Source organism: Microcaecilia unicolor, chromosome 1, assembly GCF_901765095.1.
Source record: "Microcaecilia unicolor chromosome 1, aMicUni1.1, whole genome shotgun sequence".
Taxonomy (NCBI): Eukaryota; Metazoa; Chordata; class Amphibia; order Gymnophiona; family Siphonopidae; genus Microcaecilia; species Microcaecilia unicolor.
In genome coordinates this window covers 180,825,938-180,846,820 of record NC_044031.1, presented here as the reverse complement: position 1 = coordinate 180,846,820, position 20,883 = coordinate 180,825,938, and the positions used below count along the sequence as shown (strand labels likewise).

Below are 20,883 nucleotides of genomic sequence, written 5' to 3'. Positions count from 1 at the left end.
TGCTGATCACCTGACCGCATCAGCTGACCCACCCGCCCCAGCCAGCAGCAATAGCATTACACAACACTGTGAGGCCCGCCTGGGGACAGGCCGCAGGCGGCGCAGCCACGGTAACCGGTCTGTTCACGGGTCCCCACCATTGTACCCGCATCCGGGCTGCCCGCACCCTCCCCATTCATGGAGCTAAGCTAGTGAACAGTGCCGAGGGCAAAGAAGCCACAGGTGAGCGAACAGCCACGTAAACAGTGTTTCCATCCTGTGATCAACTCTAAGGGTTCATTAATACTAGAGGTACCGGCTGTGCGCGAGGACCAAGGTCACCCACCTCCATCATTCCGTCTGGGAGGTGTAACGTGTGTTTGTTTTCTAAAGCAGGTTTCGGGTGTTATACTTTTGCATGAAAGATACTATATGAAATAAGATTGTAGCACTAAGTGCTGCACGACTTATCATTTCTGTAGCGCTACTAGACGTACGCAGCGCTGTACACGGAACACGTAAGAGACAGTGCCTGCTCGACAGAGCTTACAATCTAATCAAGACAAACAAGACAAAGAAAGAATTACTTAAGGTGGGAATTACAAAACAGATATGGGTACTGAACGAGTGAATAGGAGTTAGGAGTTAAAAGCAGCCTAAAAAAAAGGTGAGCTTTAAGCCTAGCTTTGAAGACTGCCAGAACTGGAGCTTGTGGTACTGATTTAGGAATATTGTGCAGAATGTAGTAGTGTAGTCAACCTCCCATTCGCCTTCAGTAGCAGACTTGGAAATATTTTGAGAGCTGTCCGTTTATCTTGTGTAGATGTTAAAGCTCTAGATAAGAGTTGTATCATATCCCTGAGATGCATTAGCATAACATAATACTATAACATACTCTGCCTAAGCTTTGTGGTTCAAGGAGGCTCACAATAAAAGAAGCTGGCCATATCCAGGAATCTAAATTTAAAAAAAAATACTTGGATTAGATTGAATAACACATTTCTGAAACAAGTAGGTTTTTATAGTTTTTCAAAATTGTAAATAATTTGTTGCAGAGAATAGTAAGGTTAAAACTTCTTTTTCAAGGTTGAGATGCAAGACTTTATTATTATTTCTTTTTTATTTGTAGAAGAATTTTATTGAGAAATCAAACACATTTGTCCAACAGGAACAGCAAACATATGGTTAGCAAAAGCAGAACTTAGTGATTCACCACTCCCAACAGACTGAATTGAAAAGTCCATTCTTCCATATTTTTGTTTGAGATAAGAACACTATACAATAAGACAATCCTCTTAACTTTTACAACAGGCCCAAAGCAATACCCCCTCCCCCCCTCCCTCCCCCTCCCTCCTCCCTCCCCTGTAGATGAGGATACCATACAAGCAACAGTTTTATGTCGACCAAAATCAAATTCCCGTGTTTGTTTTTTCCTTCCCCCCTCCTCTTCTCTCCCCCTCCCCTATCTTTACACAGAGCATGCTTGTATAAAAGGGGCCCAAATATCTTCCCATCTTGCATAAGTTTGTCTCTTAATTGCAGTCAATCTTTCCGTGTCACAAATGTACCATAATTTAGAAATCCATCCCAACAAGGAAGGCACGGACCTCTTCTTCCAGTGCCTGGCCAGATTTAGACGAGCAGCTTGACAAGCAAAACATACCAAAATTGACTGATTTCGAGAGAGTCCAGACGGCCTCTTTCCAAGTAAAAACACAGCGGGATGCCACTGAATCCCCCCCCCCCCCCACCTAGCCAGCCGTGCAAACAAGCCTGATTGCCCTCCAATAAGCCCTTGCTTTGGGACAAGTCCACCACAAGTGTACCATAGTCCCCTTTTCCAGACAACCACGCCAACAAGAAGGTGAAACTCCAGAAAACATATGATGTAGCCTAACTGGAGTGAGGTACCATCGATAAAGCACCTTGACTGCATTTTCCTTAACAGAAATAGCAATGGTGGATTTCAATAATGCTTTTTCCATAGTGAACCAGTCATCAGGAGATATAGCTAGCCCCAATTCCCGCTCCCAATTTGCCCTATGCAATTGGGACACAAGAGCTAGTTTACTCAGATGTTGATACAGACAGGTAATAAGTCCCCAAGTACCCCTCGAGTCTTCACACAAGTCCTCCAAGTAAGTATCATCTCTGACTATACATGCTTGAGAATGCAGGCTCTAAAATGCCCAAAAGGGAGGATCCTCTAAAAAAAATGCTTCAGCTACAGATAGGCATACTGATCAGAAAGGGGGAGCTGAAACTGTAAAGGATGCAAAAGGTATACATTCATCATTTTCGAAGAGCTGGCCCCATGTACTCAGGCCCATGCTCACCCACCGAGAAAAAACACCCCATCTATTCCAGGGGGGAACATAGGGTTACCGACAATAGGCGTATGCCGTGATAAGATAGCTTTAGGAGTAGGAAACAAAGAATCCCAGTAATGAAAAGTAGAGATAATGGATGGGCACAAATCCCGCAACAAAGAGTGGTATTTACGAGGCAGCCAGATAAGATGTTTTAGAGGACGGGCCCCTATCATATGTTCCAGAAAAATCCATCGTTTAGACGGCGATGCATTAGATCACTCGATAGCCGCACGAGCCTGTGCCACCCTGTAATACCAAAACACATTCGGGACTGCAAGCCCTTCTTGCCTCTTTCCCTTATACAAAAAGGCCCTAGGAAGTCGAGGTCTCTTGTTATTCCATATAAATCTAATTAGCCTATACTGTGTCCCAGCCAAAAAAGATCTAGAAAGCTGTAATGGCAATACCTGAAAGAGATACAGGAATCTAGGTAGGATGTTCATCTTAAGAGTAGCTATCCTACCAAATCAGGACATTTCCAACACAGACTACCTATCCAAGTCTCTAAAAATCTCACGAACAAGAGCCGGGTAGTTAGCCTTAAAAATGGCCTCGACCACTGCAGGTAAATTTACACCTAGGTAACGAATAGACTGAGTCTTCCATTTAAAAGGGAAAGAGACATTCAAAGCCTATGAGCATGCCCTCTGATTTGGAGGGATTATGTTTGTGGCCTAAAACCGCTGAAAAGGCCCAGTTCCACAATTACATTAGGGAGAGAGATCAAAGGACGGCTAAGCGACAAGAGAGCATCATCTGCAAAAAGGGCGATTTTAAACTCGGGTTCACACCTAATGCCCACTATATCTGGGTTACTCCTAATTGCCACTGCTAAAGGCTCTATAAACAAAGCAAACAATAACGGGGAGAGGGGACATCCCTGACGCGTACCCCGAGTGAGTGGAAACAAGGCTGAGTTGCCCCCATTGATACGTATACAGGCCTTTGGTGACGTATAAAATGCCTGAATCCAATGACGAAACTCACTTCTAAACCCATATCTTGACAAAGCCCTATCCAAAAACTCCCAATGGACCCTATCAAAGGCTTTCTCCGCATCTAACCCCAATAGGCACATAGGTAGCCCCTCCCGCCATGAAAGGTACAGCAAATCAACAGTTCTCCTCACATTATCCATAGCCTGACGCTTAGCCACGAACCCCACCTGATCCGGGTGCACCAAATCTGGTAGCACCACAGACAACTGGTTAGCTAGAAATTTTGCCAATATCTTAACATCAGAATTAAGAATAGAAATAGGGCGATAGGACGCACATTCAGTCCTATCCTTATCAGGCTTTGGTATTACTGTGTTTTAAATGCACCTATGAAATAACAACTGCCACCCATGCTTCCATCATCGACGGGGGCAAGAAAGCTCCCTCTCAAACTGAATTTATTATCAAAGCCAAATAGGGGGCCAAGTCCGCTCTAACGGCCCTATAAAATTCGTTAGTAAACCCGTCCAGGCCAGGAGATTTACCAGTAGGCAGATTTTTTATCACCAGAAGAACCTCCTGGACTGTAATAGGTGCATCCAAGGCCTCCCTTTGGGTAGTAGATAGGGCTGAAAGATTTTTGGACTGCAAATACGCGTCAGTCTCTTGGGGAGAAATACCTGGATCTGCTGTGTACAAGTCCTCATAAAAATGTTGAAACCTCTCCCTAATCAGAAATGACTTAGTCAGGAACCCCCCACGACCATCCTTCACACGAGGGATACATCGCTCATCTCTCGCCCTCCGCAGCTTAATAGCCAGCAGTCTACCTGCTTTGTTACTAAACTCTTAATAATTTTGCTTCAGGCAGGAGTTAGCAAATTGTAATTGTTCATCATGAATAGCAGCTATCTCAAGATGCAGCGACTGAAGTTATTATTATTATTATTAACATTTGTATAGCGCTACCAGACGCACTCAGTGCTGAACACCTGACATAGAGACAATCCCTGCTCAATAGAGCTTACAATCTAAAAATAATACAGACAGACAAGACAATTAAGAGCGAGGGAGTACTGGGTGAGAAGGAACACCCACCTCTCCAAGGGCCTTATGTCTCTCCTCCAAGATACCTAATCTAGACATACATTGGGCCAATTTGCTTTTGTGCCCGATTACTAGCTTTCTGTAGGAAGAAGCCCCTTGCCACTGCTTTAAAAGCATCCCAGATCGTACCCATGGAGGGCCCGGATTCCATGTTTAAATCAAAATATTCCCTCAATGACTTTTGGAAAGATTGATATGTTTCCTGATCTTGTAATAACAAGTTATTCAGTGTCCATCGTATCATATACTTCCTGCAAGAGAGAAGGTATAACTGCCCAAACAGGTGCATGGTCTGATATAGTGATATTACCAATGACCGGGGAACAGACCACATCCGGCAAGGTCTTATCTAGAAAAATATAATCCAAACGAGAATAAGTAGCATGTGGGTTTGAGAAGAAAGTATCATTCTTAGTAGCAGGGTATGCTAGCCGCCAGACATCATACATGCCCAGGGAGTCAACCGTAGACTGAAAAGCCTTTGCCAGTCTCAAGTCCACCAATGATGAGGAACCAGTCTTGTCCAGGGCAGGCTGCATGGTTGCGTTAAAATCACCCACCAAAAGAAGCCTACCTACCCTGGACAAAAACCGAAAGAATGGACTGAAGGCGAGCAAAAAAGAGATCCTGATACTCATTAGGTGCATAGACCGAAGCTACAGTCACTGCCACCTGATCATGCAAAACATGCAATAAAAGGAAATGACCACCAGGATCCCTCCTAACACTGATTAACTGAACAGATAAAGATTCATTAAATAATATGGCCACTCCTCGCTTTTTTTTGCCCGGGAACATCAGAAGCAAAGTAAATGTTTGGATAGCGAGCGTGTCTCAATAACTTCTCATGCTGTTTTGTAAAATGCGTTTCCTGTAAACACACAACATGTGGTTGAGCCTTCAACAGTTCCCTAAAATGAGCAGAACGTTTGTAAGGGGAATTAAGTCCTTTGACATTATAGCTTAATAACAAGTGCTGGCATTCAACCAAATGAATTACCTGTAACCAAGTGACATTATCAAACAATGAAGCACAGCACCCTGAATCCAAATTATCCTCATCCACAAACCCCCCCCAACCCCTCCCCCGTACCCCTAACTCCCCCCAAACCCCACATACTGAACACCTCCACCAACCCATGGCTCTCCAAACCCACAATGGAGCCACTTGGTGGGAGAAACGAGGGCATAACCCCCAGCCAGACACAATCCTCACCCCCTCCCTACTCCATACAAGCATCAAATCATTTAACCCCCCCCCCCCCCCATTTGCTAAGTTGTCATCCTCCCATCAAAGCATATTAAAATTCACACATACTTGACCCTCATTCACACTCGTCACACAATCTCAAAGCCTCATATTAGAAATCAGAACCAGAAAGTCCTCTGAACAGAACAGTTCACTTTTTCTTACGCCCCTTCTCAACCCTCTTCCACCGCTGCAGCTTTTCTCTCGTAGCAGGGGCCACTAGCGATGGAGGAAGTGCCATGGGTGCAAATCCAGCCTCGTGTAGTATCTTCCAGGCCTCTGCCAATTCTCGCACACGGTGCACTTTCCCTCCAGCAGTAAAGCTCAAAGCAAATGGAAAGATCCAACGATATTTAATTTTAGCTGAAACAAATATATCCAAAGCTGGTTTCATGGCTCTGCGATGCTGCAGGGTGTATGCCGAAACATCTTGGTAAATCAAAACCTGGGCATTGTTATACAGAACAGTAGACTCTTGTCGGACTCGCAGCAAAACACGCTCTTTATCTTTAAAGTGAACAAAGCGCACCACAGTGTCCCGTGGAAGATTTTCCCTAGGTCTTCCCAAGGGTTGATGAGCTCTTTCAAGTGGAATAGCTCAGACTTCCCTCCCTCCGCCAGCAACTGACTGCACAATGTCTGCACTGTTACCGGGACCTCCTCCGTGTCCCCTCCTTCTGGAACCCCGCAGAACTGCAAATTCTTCCTGCGGCCACGATTTTCTAAATCGTCAAGTTTGTACAGGAGTTCCTCATGTTGCTCGCACAGCTGTGTCACCTGCGTCTGAGTCATCGTGAACTGCTCCTTGTGCTCTTCCACTTTAGTTTCCAGTTCCGCTACCCGGTTGCCCAGATCCCACATGTCCACACTCAAATTCTCAATGCGCTCAATAATATCCTAACGGGACGCCTTAATTTCATCCTTAATCTCCACCAGCCAATGCCGTAGCCGTCGAGCACCTCCAAACGTCTCCCCTGGCTCGCCCACTGAGCCCGCAACCAACAGCGCAGAGTCTGAGTCCAACTCCGGAGTAGGATCCGAGACAACATGGCTGCGGTGTGTCTTCACCGAGAGTTGGGACGAGCTTCTCTCCTTAGTCACCAGTGGAGGAATGGCCTAGTGGTTAGGGTGGTGGACTCTGGTCCTGGGGATCTGAGTTCGATTCCCACTTCAGGCACAGGCTGCTCCTTGTGACTCTGGACAAGTCACTTAACCCTCCATTGCCCCAGTTACAAATAAGTACCTGTATATGTAAGCCGCATTGAGCCTGCCATGAGTGGGAAAGCGCGGGGTACAAATGTAACAAAAAAAAAAATTCTGCGATTTACTCATTGCAAATAAAGTCAGAAGGCAAATGCTCACAGAATCTGCCCAAACAGCTTCAGGTAGGCGATGATGAAAGGTGATATCTAATGGAGTGGAGGGGAGCAAAGCAATCAGGCTGCTATCTTGCCGGGTGACATCACTTCCCCCTTATTTTTTTTTTACTATTTCCTTCAAGGGAACTGGTGGAATGGTAAACAAAATTTAAAACCCCCAATAAAAAATCTTCTCAAACGATGTAGTCGAGAGCCTGCAAAGAGTAATGTATATTAGTAATCTGTTAGTTATTTTTATTTTTGAAAACTGTCTCGGAAACTTTACAAATATTAGACAGCAGTGTGCCAGGGCTGTGTGAAAAGTGTGGCTGCATAGGGCACAGAAATTGCTCCCAGCCCAATGTCGCTTGTTAGCAGTGGTACACCATACAGGGCACCAATGGGTGAGTCACATAGGGCACAACTAAAGCTCAGTATGGTCCTGTTAGATAGGAATCCTTCTTAGAGCTGCCAGAAAAGGGGCAATGGAAGGGAGGAGGGTAATAGGATTGAAACACCTTCTTTCTCCCCATCATTCCTTAGTTCTAACAAAAAATGCACTTGAAAATCTTTTTTCTTTTTCTGTTTGCAGCAAGATTGAGTTGGGCGTAGCTCCTCTAATTTTTTTCCACTCAGTCAAATAGATATGAAACACAGCCCATCCATAAAACCTTTACTTTTTTTTTAAATGTTGCTTTTGCCATTTTTTTTAAGCATTCCATTAGTAATGTCGCCAAAATCAAGTTTTAGACTTTACCCAAAATGTAATTGAAAGATCCAGAATTTCAGTATGCATAACAAGTATCTCTTGGGCTTCAGTTTTGACCACAGTAAACTTTGTGCTCAAATGTTACCAAGAACATGGAGAGATTATCTCAGTCATTTATGGGAAACTCTGTGAAGCTAAGTAGAGGAGTGTGGTAGCCATGTTAGTCCACTCTTAAGGTTATCAATAGAAATCAAACAAAATAAAACATGGAAAAGAAAATAAGATGATACCTTTTTTATTGGACATAACTTAATACATTTCTTGATTAGCTTTCAAAGGTTGCCCTTCTTCGTCAGATCGGAAATAAGCAAATGTGCTAGCTGACAGTGTATATAAGTGAAAGCATTCAAGCATGTGAAGCTAAGAAAAGCAGGTCACTGGAAAAGAAAAGAACTCGTCTGTGCAAGAGGTGACTAGTTCTGCACATACTGGTCAAGAATATTCCATGGAAAGGCCATCAACTGCATGAAAGCCAAATATCAGGGTACTTTCTCATTCTGCCCAAGGGTTTATCAGCCCATACTGGGCTAGATTCAATCAATGGCGCACCAAATTAGGAGCCAGGTTGACCTGAAACTAAACATGACCAAAACCGAGGTTCTCCTCTTTCCCCCTAAACCTGCCTCTCCTCTCCCCCCATTCTCTATTTCGGTAGATAACACTCTCATCCTCCCTGTCCCGTCTGCGCGCAACCTTGGAGTCATCTTTGACTCCGCTCTCTCCTTCTCTGCTCATATTCAGCAGATTGCCAAAACCTGTCTTTTCTTTCTCTATAATATTAACAAAATTCGCCCTTTCCTCTCCGAGGACGCTACCAAAACCCTTACCCACACCCTTATCACCTCTCGCCTAGACTACTGCAATTTGCTTCTCGCTGGTCTCCCGCTCAGCCATCTATCGCCCCTTCAATCTGTCCAAAACTCTGCTGCGCGTCTTATATTCTGCCAGAGTCGCTATACTCATGTTAGCCCTCTCCTCAAGTCACTTCACTGGCTCCCTATCCGCTTCCGCGTACGGTTCAAACTTCTCCTTTTGACCTACAAGTGCATCCACTCCGCAGCTCCTCAGTACCTTTCCGCTCTCATCTCTCCCTACACTCCTCCCCGTGAACTCCGTTCACTGGGTAAATGTCTCCTGTCGTCCCCCTTCTCCCCCACTGCTAACTCCCGGCTCCGTTCCTTCTGTCTCGCTGCTCCCTATGCCTGGAATAGACTCCCTGAGCCAGTACGTCAGGCTCAGTCTCTGGCTGTCTTCAAGTCTAGGCTTAAAGCCCACCTCTTTGCTACTGCTTTTGACTCCTAGCCATGACTCTCTTACTCAACACCTTCACTTATCACCCCTACCACTGCAATTTCCCCACCCCTAGCTCTCTGTTCATCTGTCCAATTTAGATTGTAAGCTCTGTTGAGCAGGGACTGTCTTTTCATGTTCATTTGTACAGCGCTGCGTAAGTCTAGTAGCGCTATAAAAATGTTTAATAGTAGTAGTAGTAATCTGTGCTAAGCTAGTATTGTATACAGGGCACTCCTTGCAAATGTCCTTTATAGAATTACATTATCTTAGGATACTTATAACTCGTGCTAGCCTCCGAGTTCAGTGCAGTTTATATAATAAAAGAAGCCAGGCCATCAACTTTCCTAAAACAATACTTTTTAAGCAACAGATTTTTGGAACAAAAGTGACTTTACCCATTTGAGAAATATTTTCATAATTGGTAAGTCATCGTATATGAACGGACAAAGAATTCCACCATTTTGCAGATTGATATGCAAAATGCTTTGACAAACTGGACTTATACATTACATTTAAATAGAGGGGAAGTTAAGAGTCAAATAGTTTCTGGGCAGGATGTCACAGTTCCTTATATCATATAGCTTGGGGTTCGACCTTGAAGAATAAGAAAAACCAAGTTGCATAAGGTCTCTTTTATCAAGCTGTGCTAGTGGCTAGTGGTTCCCGGTATGGCAATGCCGACAAAGCTCATTCACTTTGAATGGGCTCCATTGACATTGCCACTGTGGCTTGATAAGAGGCCCATAGTTTGAAGGTAAACCATGACTCAACAGGTAGCCAGTGTAGCTTCTGATATAATGCTGCAGAATTCTGCAGTGTTTGAAGTCTTTTCTGAATTGATTCCTGACATCCCATATATATATATATATATATATAGTGTTACAATAGTCAATATGAGCTGCTAATATGCTTAACTTTGGGCACGAGTGTTTATGCCTGATGTAAATGCTGCTGCCCAACTGATGGCAGTTAAGTGTACAATAATACGTGCCTAAATTCTAGGAATACCCCTCCCATTGCCATGCCCCCTTTGGACTTGTGTGCATGGTACAGAATGGGGTATAGGGCAGATTCATGTGTAACTCCTAATTACTGCCGTTTATGTACTTGTTAACATCGGTAATTGATTGTTGGCACTTAATTGACCAGTTAGTTTACATGTGGATCTGGGATCTGTGCCCAAATCAGGGAAACCTATACAGAATCCAAGGAAGTATGTGTACCCTGAGGATACGCCTGCCACAGAAAGCATGTATGATAAAAGACAAACATGTTTGAAATCACTGGAAGATGTATAACTCAAATCACAGAAAAAGCAATCGGTGAAGAAATGAAGAGTTAGATGTGTTACATATTTGAAGAAGGTATGTATACGAAGAAATGGGGATAGAAGCAATATGAAAGAAGCTTAAAAATTAGAGGGTAAAACAAAGGAAAGAAGAAAAAAGGGAAAAAAGAAGGAGAAAAAGGACCCAAATTGTTGTGAAAAAATTAGGATAAAAGAAGGAAAATCCAATTGTGTAGTGAATAATCCATCATATGAAATTGGAAATTAGAAAATAGAACCAGAGGTCTAAAAAAGGCAGGAGTAAAATTTTTTTAAAAATATGTTTAAAAAGCATCAATGTGTCACGAAAATATTTTCCGTAAAATAACTTATGGTATCATGGTCCAGCTTGGAGGAAAAAAAAAAAGAGGGTTACAGCCCATTGTGAGAGTGTACCACACATGTATGTGTAAAAAGACGGCGAATGAGTGGTGTGAGACAGACTGCTAGGGAGAAAAGGCACGCGTTGGAAAGCCAACAGAGCAAAAAATGAGGCAATCTGATACGCGAGTAGCTGCCAAAAGTTGAGTGCGGAGAGAAAAAGAAACATACTTGTAAAAAAGGAGACGGCTGTATATGTAGTTTTATTTCTTCTTTTTATAAATGATTTGCAATGTCCTTATTTATTGGATTTAACTTATTTTTATGCTGTTTTTTATATTTTATTTGACCTTTTGTATTTATTATATATGCACACATATTTGTATTTTATTAATGTATGTATTCTTTATGGACCCCTGATGTAGGCTTTTTGCCAAAACACAATGCTGTGTCAGGTCCTGAAGAATAAAGTTTGTTTTCCACTATACTTCTCGTCCAACTAGTTTTCATGTGGAAGAACCCTGCTAATCACACTACTCCCTACTCTGGTATCAAAAAAAATGCATACATCTACATATCTATTAAGAGAGTACAGTGGCAGTGAGTAGTGTTATCAGAGCTCTCTGTTTTTTTTTATATTATATTCAAGCTTTCTAAGCCATTACTGGTTTTCCTGGTGCCGAAAAGGAAGGATGGATCTTGGGCTTCTTTCCGCCCATCTCGTCTCCCCTCTTGGTGTCAAACTGATTTCTGACTTCTTGATGGCTAGTGCTGCAGGTATTCCAGCTGAACTGGGTATTAGAAAGAGCCCAGATCTCAGGAGTGAAGTTTGCTCAGCCCAGCAAGCCTAGTCATTCCCCCTGCTCGACAGGTGCACCCACATGGGAACTGTGTTGCAGCTTGCCACATTGGGAGGAATACAGCCATTGTGCGGTTCCCCAAAAGTTACAAGCATAGCGGCACTTGGGAAACAGCTGCCACTATCAGGAGGAGAAGAGGTTCCAAGTTGTGGGATTGGGTTTACAACTCCACACTTGGAAAAGCCAATTGAAATAAACTTGGAGGCAGTATAGCTTGCCTTGGAGTCCTTTGTGCAAGGTTTTCTCAGGAGAATTACCTGCGATTCAAAGGAACTCAGTGAATTGCAAACCATGGAAACCAGAGGGTTGGAGCTTGTGAAACTAAGTATGAAGATTTAACTGTTCAAGCTTTTTTTTTTTCTTCTGATTTTAGTAATATGTTTAATTTTTTTATTGTATGAATGTTGTTTGTGTAAGTATTGTGGTTAAATGATGCTTATGTTTTATTGTAACCTGTCAACATTGTCAAATTGAGTGGAATATAAATCTGGAAAATAAATAGAAAATCAAGCATCCTTTTCCCAGGATAAGATATTACACTGTAAGGTAGAAAATTACATAAGACACTTAGGAGCCCTTTTATGAAGGAATGGTAGGGCTACTGCATGGGAAGCGCATGGCAATCAGCACTACCACCGAGCATGCCCAGGCACCCTGCGGTATTTCTGCCTTTGCCACATGCTGTTTCCCATGGTAGAAATACAGAGTGGTATTGCGTTAAAGTTCATGAGTGACAGAGTAAATTAGGTAGTCAAGCAGAAAGAGTTAAGTTTTGTCCCGTTCTGGTATATGTTTCCTTGTATTGCAGTGTTCAGGTGTTTAGGTTGGATCATTATGGTATGCCTTGTTGAACAAATTGGTTTTTAATGATTTCCGGAAGTTTGTTAGGTCGTGCATTGTTTTCATGACGTTTGGTAGTGCATTCCATAGTTGCATGCTTATGTAGGAGAAGCTGGCTGTATATGTTGATTTATATTTTAGTCCTTTGCAGCTTGGGTAGTGGAGATGTAGGAATGTGCGTGCTGACCTTTTTGTGTTCCTGGTTGGTAAGTCTATGAGGTTTGCCATGTAGACTGGGGCCTTGCCGTGAATAATTTTATGAACCAGGGTGCAGATTTTGAACGCAATTCGTTCTTTGATTGGGAGCCAATGTAGTTTTTCTCTTAGGGGTTTAGCGCTTTCGTATCTCGTTTTTCCAAATATGAGTCTGGCTGCGGTGATTTGGGCAGTTTGGAGTTTCTTAATGATTTGTTCTTTGCATTGCAGTAGTCTAGGTGACTTGGCACCATTGATTGTACCAGGCTGCAGAATATTTCCCTTGGGAAGAAAGGTTTTACATTGAGTGGAACATTTTCTTTGTTGTAGTTTTCGCTTGGCTTTCTAGTGTGAGGTTTCGGTCGATTGTAACTCCGAGAATTTTCAGGCTGTCTGAAACAGGAAGGGTGTAGTCTGGGGTGTTTATATTGATGGGTTTGTTCATGTTGTATTGTGATGAGAGGATGAGACAATGTGTTTTTTCTGCGTTGAGTTTTAGTTGATATGCATCCGCCCATGAGTTCATGATTTGCAGGCTGAGTTTGATTTTGTTTGTCATTTCTGTTAGATCGTGTTTGAACGGGATGTATATCGTGACATCGTCTTTGTAGATGTAAGGGTTAAGGCCTTGGTTGGATAGGGATTTGACTAGTGGGGTTATCATTAGGTTGAAAAGGGTCGGTGATAGCGGTGATCCTTGGGGTACTCCACATTCTGGTTTCCATGGTGATGATATATTTGAATTTGATATCACTTGGTATGTTCTTGTGGTTAGGAAACCCTTGATCCAACTAAATACACTTCCACCGATCCTGAAGTATTCTATGATGTTTAGTAGTATTTTATGGTTTGTCGAACGCACTAGACATGTCGAATTGTAGGAGAGGTATGCTTTTGCCAGTTGCAATTTCTTGTTTGAATTTGGTTAGGAGAGTGCTTCCTTCGGCTATATTGCTTTTGGATCTCCTTAAAATGTGGACTTAGTGAGAACTTTCTGTTTACTTCTTTTTGTTTATTGTCCTGTTATGTTATACAGATCTTCTAGCTCGCAAATACCAAAAATAGTTCATTGCAGATTACACTCAAAAAAACAGGCGGCAATATTCCAGGAATTACAATGTTAACCATAATAACCTATTGCTGAGTAACAAAATATAAAACATTTATCAAGAAAATTCCTGTAAAACATCATCAACTATCTAATTCTTAGACAATACAATATCTTTGTTGTTTCCTGAAATCTATCACTACTTTTCCTTTTCACAGTTTTTGCTTTGATGTATTAACTTAAAATCAAATTAAAAAAAAATAAGAGTGTGCCATTAAAAGATATTGCCCTTATGAGGGCAAATGTCAAAATAGTCTATGGAGTTGCAAAATCCACATATACTTTTGCAATACCTCTCAAAGGGAAAATTTTTATTTTCCCCAAGAAAATGTCCATGCAGAGATCTGCAAAACTAGCCATGGAAAATTACTGACAGAAAAAGCAGGTGCATTTCTCTCCCTGGCCTAAACCTACCCTGAGCCCTATAAGTAGGTACACTGTTAACCCATTAGTGCCCAATATTCCCATATTTATTTATGTATTGCATTTGTATCCCACATTTTCCCACCTCTTTGCCGGCTCAATGTGGCTTACAATACATCATGGAAATGAAAATGAGGAGAGGTTAAACATTTGGAGTTACAGAAGGGTTAGGGTTGAATGGTAATGGAATACATAAAAGAAACATAAGGCATATTTGTTCCAACATAAGGGAACATTGGGCACTAATGGGTTAATCCCTGAGAAACCCGGGGAAAGGGTGAGCAATTTTCAGACAGCTAGATTACACCGGGAAATAGCTTTGAAAAATTGCGCCTCCTTTTTGTTTTGTTAGACCTTGATTTTTTTGCATTACAGCTGGATTAAGGATCCCTTTTACTAAAGTGCATTAAGCAGTTAATGCATGAAAAAACATGTGCGGTTATTGCTCAAGCACAGTAACTGTTACTGTGGTGGCATGACAGAGCGAGCAGATCTGCATGCACGTTAACTACATTCTGTGGGTATGGGCAGATAATAACATGAACTGCACACATACGTACACAATTATATAAGCGTTGCCATACTGGGACAGACCGAAGGTCCATCAAGCCCAGTATCCTGTTTCCAACAGTGGCCAATCCAGGTCACAAGTATCTAGCAAGATCCCAAAACAATACAATACATTTTATGCTGCTTATCCTAGAACTAGTCCAAACAAACATACAATAGCAGAGGATTTTAGGCGAGTCAGCTTAGCGTATTGACTATGCGGGGTGGAGTCTCATAAGACTAACACGGCTGTTTTTATTTCACTCTCCAGTGAATCTTTGCTCGTGCATGTATTTTAATCATAGATCGTCCCCCATCTACCTATATCTTTTTTTTCTATTTTTATCTTTTTTAGTTCTTAAACATTTTTTAAATTGCAACTCCTTGATTCATTTCATAACGGTTTACTAAGCACACAGCACTTATCTGTACTCGTTGTTGAGCTCATGCACCCCGACAGGTGCCTGTTTCGCTGTGCTTTATCAAGGGGGAGTATCACCAAATCAGCTTACTAGCCACTAGTCTTTGGGTCTTGAGCTCAGACACAAGGGCAGAGGAGAGAGGAGGGTCCTTTTTTGTTGGGAAGAAGAATCCTTTTTGTTGCTCTGTTTGTCACTCAGGTCCATGCATATGCAGTGCTGCTAAGTATTCAGACTCTTGTTGTTCAGCAAAATGTTCAGCAAAATGTTACCACTTTCTGGCTAGAAACTGTTCATGGCATTTCAGTGGGAGGCTTAAGCAGCTCTCTCCCTTTTGGGATGGAGTGAGGTTGACATAATATGAAAACACAGCAGTCATACTGTGATATTCCTCCTTTCAAGTCCATTCCAGTCTGTGCAGGCACAGTAAGGACTTGGAATTACTCTTTCTGATATTGAGTGACTGACATTCTCTCTGCTGTGTTTTGCAGGGTGGACTCTATGGTGGTGAGAGGGATGAGGTGGGGCAGGACCCCAGGACCTCCTAACTGGACTCCAGGGAGATTGCAGCATTGACCAGCTCAGGGTATGCATCGTTCACTTGCCCAGTGCTCACCTTCCAGATGGCTTAGACCAGTGATTCCCACCTCCAGATGTTAGCTTTTCTGTGTGCATGTTTAAATAAATCCTGTTAGGTTTGGAAAGGTAAGTAGACTGATTCTGGTAGTTTAGGGTGATGAGTATTGCTTGTATAGTTCCAGCAATCATGTGCAGCTCTTCTTTGAAGTTTAGCGAAAACAGACAATGAGGCTCATTTTCAAAGCACTTAGCCTCCCAAAGTTCCATAGAAACCTATGGAACTTAGCCTCCTAAAGTGCTTTGAAAATATGCCTCAATGTATACAGACAAGACCAAAAAAAAAAAAAAAAAAACACCTCAAAAAACCAATGTGGTCATGACTAGGATGAACAAAACCAGGTTTGGGTAGACTGAATGAAGAAATTGAATGTGTATCCCCAGAGCCCCCACAGGCCTTGCACCTCATACATATTCATTGGGTATGTGCATATATATGATCTACAAACTGGGTTAATGTGCATGTTTTGCTGAGCTGCAGTCTGCCCGTGGGCTACAAAATTGAGAACCACTGAAACCAAAATCTTTTTTTTTTTAATTATTCAAAAACATTTCACCATCTTGTAACAAGCACATGGTAAGAGAAGGGAAGATGGAATAAATTCAGCTGTTTTATTTCATGTAATGCCTGCTTTTAGTTGTCTAAGCCTAAAGCTATGTATACCTAAAGAAATACAAAATATTTAATGGTCAGTTTCAGGCTTTTATTTCTGGCTTATTGGTCTTGCAAAATTTTATAAGAGAAAAGTGCTAAAATTTCATTTCAGAACTGAAGGATAAGACTTAAAAAAGCAAGAAAAGATAAGATTTTGTTATATTAAATATGTTCAGAAAGGCAATTATTTCTATAAAGTAAATAAATTGAATGGTTTTAGTACTTTGGGATCTTAGACTAAGAAAAATAATGGTAAAGTTAGGAAGCCCATGCTGGTCCGTTTTATTGTAATGGTGGATAAGAGAATAGCCAGCCAGAGCTGATCCTCTTTAAGCGGTCAGTGTACAAGGTGCTACCTGCCTCTCTCATTCGTATTACACCAGAATAACATGGTTACCCCTTGTAATGTCTGAAAGCCAGCAGGATCCCCTTAGCCTCTTTGCTTCTGTTTTCCAGGAGCCAGAGTGCTCCTACTCCAACCCCTAGACCAGAAGCACAGGGTCAGTATCAATCTGGAAATGAAGACACCGTTCAGTAGCCTGTATACAACTAGAGAGACTCTTACTTTAGCAGTACACACTAGGTCCATGACCGTATGCAGACGCTACCATTCTCACACAGAAAAGAGATGGGAGATGACGAGTCGTTCACCTGACTGGAAGCCCTTGTCCCAGATAACCCAGTGAGCCAGCAGTTCTATAGGATTGGTTGGTTTATCTGTTTGCTTTCACTTAGTGAATCACCTTGTCCTCAGCAGAGAAGTAAAGTGATGTACAATGACATAGCTAATAACAAGTACACACATTAAAAATAACATAGCAGTAATAGTTTGCTTTGTCAAGCAAAGAGTACATGATACCTGCATATTTATACTTGCGACACAACATAATCAAAGACTGCAATGGACATTACTTGACTCTTCTTCCCCCTTTCCCTCTCTTAAGTTCCCCCCAACTGTTTCCTACCATACATATACCTCATTATACCACAATATCACTTTGTATTCATTCATACTATGTATGTAATTGGCTAACACCGTTAACGGTTATATGTAAGCCACATTGAGCCTGCAAAAGGTGGGAAAATGTGGGATACAAATGTAACAAATAATAATAATACTGTGTGAGGTGCCTCCAATAGGCCAGTGTTTACTGGCATTTAAAAGTCCCACTACTACCTCTATTAATATGTTTATATATTGTGCTACAAGATGTTGTGTTTATTACACTGACATTTCTTATGCTGTTAACACAAGTCCCTACTTCAAAGAGCCTACAATCTACACAAGACATATAGGAAAAACTTCATTCAGGATAGAAATGATTACACTTTAAAATGCCATGATCAAGGAACTAGCATTACATTTTAAAGCAGGTTCAAAAAGAGGGATTTCTAGATGGGATTTGACTGTAAGGGAAGGGATGTGATGCACCAGCTTGAGAAGGTTATTTCGAACATTTGATGTGGTGAGGTGGAACACAGAAGCATACACAGGAAAGCACACCTGTGCTGCATAGCTACAGCTGAAAGAAACTTCTAGAGAAAAAGACAAGAACAAAGGGCCATATTGTTTCTGGCTGCTCCTGGTGTGTCCATGGCTGGTTAGCTCCATAAGTACTGACATGCCACCCGGTTTAGAAGAGGGATTGTCCCAAACAGCTTCTGCATATTCTCCTGAAATGGACTGTAGCAGCCAAGATATGATTGTGTTGTAGAATGGTGCAAGTGGAGTGAACCTTACTATTACAGCAAGATAGGCAGTGCCAAGGTGGAGTCCTTGTTTGTGACAGATGGGGTGCCAATATCCCTAAACTTAAAGGCTTATGTGAAAAAGGGTAGCAAGATTAGGAAACAAATAGCAATGTTGTATGATTAGTGTCCTATGAATGCTGGCACTTTGAGGAAAGGATGTGGACATTGGTGTACAGTAGTTTCCCTACACAGTTCGGGGGGGGGGGGGGGGGAGTGGGGCAGGGAGCAGACAGATCATACTAATAGTGTGTGGGGGGAGAGGAGCCAATTCAGCACCAGCACTTGGAATATTGAGGAAAAGGGTTGCCATCCCATGCCCTCCCAAACTACACCTATAGCTGTGGAGTAAAAATCGGGTCAGTGAGAGGAAATGGACATCTCAGGAAGTAGGTTTAACTCCCAACGTCTATCTTTTTGGACATAGACCATTCCCCTTCTGAAATGGGCCTGCCCTAGTCCCACCCAAATCACACCCAGACCACACCCCTTGCCCTTTAGACATTCGTCAGTTTTAGATGTCCATGTCCCAACTTTGTAAAATTGCTACTTGGACATCTATGCATGATAGATATGTAAATGCCAGTTATAGACATCCAAAATGCAAATAACACTTTTAAAATAAGCACCATAGTATCATACTTGGTTTAATTGTATTATTCTTTCCAAATCAACAAAATGTTTGGGTACTTGTACCATTCAAGCTGCCCCCCTCTTCTCTCACCTCCAAGTCAAAGAAACAGACAGAGAATACAGTTACATGTATTCACATGCAGAGGGGTTTGAAAGCATTCCATGAGCCATGTTCCGCATGCTTTCCCCACTCTTGTTCTTAAAGTGCATTCATTTTATAAGATCACTTTGTTAGTATTCTTTAGGCATACATGTCTGCCACTCAGTATGGTTTTTTTTTCCCCACAGTCTCACAATAGAAATGTTCCCCAGAAAGGTGGTATATCAAATGCATGACCATTTTACCCTCTAATTTTAACAAACCAGTGACATAGGTTCAGTGTTCAGATATGAGGCATTTGTTGTTGTGTCATTTGTCCTCTGTGCTTCCTGTCTTCCCCTGGAGTTTGTTTTGTATTTCTTAACAGACTCCAATGACCCAAACGGAGAGGAAATGACACACCAACTTAGCAGGAAATTGGGAAAAGCTGAGAAATATGAGAAGATAATAGTTACCCCTCCAATGTTGGGATCTCTATAAGGACACATCCACAAGCAGTACAGTGGGAAGTTTCCCCATACCCATCCTCACCTACAAATAACCACCCTTTCACCAAGTCACTCAGTTTGAAACATCAGAAAACAAAAAGCTCTTCTCTTTTTCTAATGTCTTGCAGAAAACGTCCAGGATGAAGTTGAATGAACGAAGTGTGGCCTACTATGCCACCTGTGACTCACCGGCAGACAATGTGGGCTTCTTGTACAAGAAGGGAGAACGTCACACCACCTATCAAAAGCGCTGGTTTGTCTTGAAAGGCAACATGCTCTTTTATTTTGAAGAAAAAGACAGCAAGGAGCCAGTAGGGGTGATCATTCTAGAAGGCTGCACGGTAGAACTGTGCGAGGCTGCTGAGGAGTATGCCTTTGCCATCAAATTCGAAGGTGCCAAATCGAGGCCTTATATCCTGGCAGCAGACAACCAGGCAGCAATGGAATCCTGGGTGAAATCCCTCTCCCGTGCCAACTTTGACTACATGCGGATTGTGGTCCGGGAGCTGGAGAAGCAACTAGAAGAGATGCAGGAGACCCTAGCAGGAAGCCAGAGGAGCCGTAGAAGGTCAGGCATTTACCGAAGACGCCCTGTCTCCAGCCCACATGCTGCTCTTCATGCTACACTTCGCCCCTCTCAGGAGAAACCTGTCCCCCATGGCTCTCCAGTGAAGGAAAACGGCTATGCTTTCTGGAATAACCCCAAAGTGGAGGAGACCCTTCCTAATGGCTATATCCACTCCAGTGCTTTAAACATGAGGATGGGCACCGATGATGGAAGTGAATCTAGCTCCAGGCCTCCTCCCCTGCCACCTCGGAGGCGCCCAATGTCTGGCAGTGAAATTGGTGGTAGTGGTGCTGCTGCTGTGCTGGGCCTTCCAGCACCCTCTTTGGAGAGCCCCTTCTGTCCCGGTACGCTATGTTTTGAGAAGCTACATGACTGGTATGGAAAGGAAATTGAAGAGCTGAGGAGAGAGTGGCAGGAGAGCAAGGATGACTAAGGAAGGGATATGCACTGCACTGTCAACATTGGGAATGCTGTTCAAGCTTTGTTCTCTTCTAGCTGGGTGGGGTGGGGGGAAAGTCCTAAATATTCAATAAGGCATGCACAGTTGTGACAGTTGAAACCTCAGTTTGCTGGAGATTTTCCATATATAAAAAGATAGGGAGAAAAAGCATCTGTTGAAGGGGCATGAGCAAAGGAGCAAGCAAGGAGGATTGGTAGTTTCATGCTTTTCACCTGCCCCCCCCCCCCCCCCCCACACCAACACACACACTTTCATCAGCAATCCCACCTCCTTATGTCCACAGTTGGTATGGGCTATGTACATAGGCATGTGCTGCTCTCCCTGCTGTGGCTGGCATCTTTCCTCCCAAGGCCAGTGCTGGCTGTATATCGGCTTCCCTCTTGCAGCTTCTACTAGCCTTGTGCACCTCCAGCTCTGCTCATCACATGAGAGTTCTGCACCCATCTCCTGATGGAAGAGACTCTTGGCAACTGAGAGAGATTTTGGC

General features: G+C 42.7%; 1 protein-coding gene across 1 annotated transcript; it reads left to right on the top strand.

Annotated features, from left to right (window-relative positions):
- The first annotated feature begins 43 nt into the window (after positions 1 to 43).
- PHETA2 (PH domain containing endocytic trafficking adaptor 2) lies at positions 44 to 20,635 on the top strand. The gene is made up of 3 exons (XM_030202838.1): positions 44 to 222; positions 15,599 to 15,693; positions 19,497 to 20,635. Exon 3 carries the CDS (start codon positions 19,509 to 19,511, stop codon positions 20,367 to 20,369), a length of 861 nt encoding a protein of 286 aa, XP_030058698.1. The 5' UTR covers positions 44 to 222; positions 15,599 to 15,693; positions 19,497 to 19,508; the 3' UTR covers positions 20,370 to 20,635.
- The last annotated feature ends 248 nt before the right edge of the window (positions 20,636 to 20,883 follow it).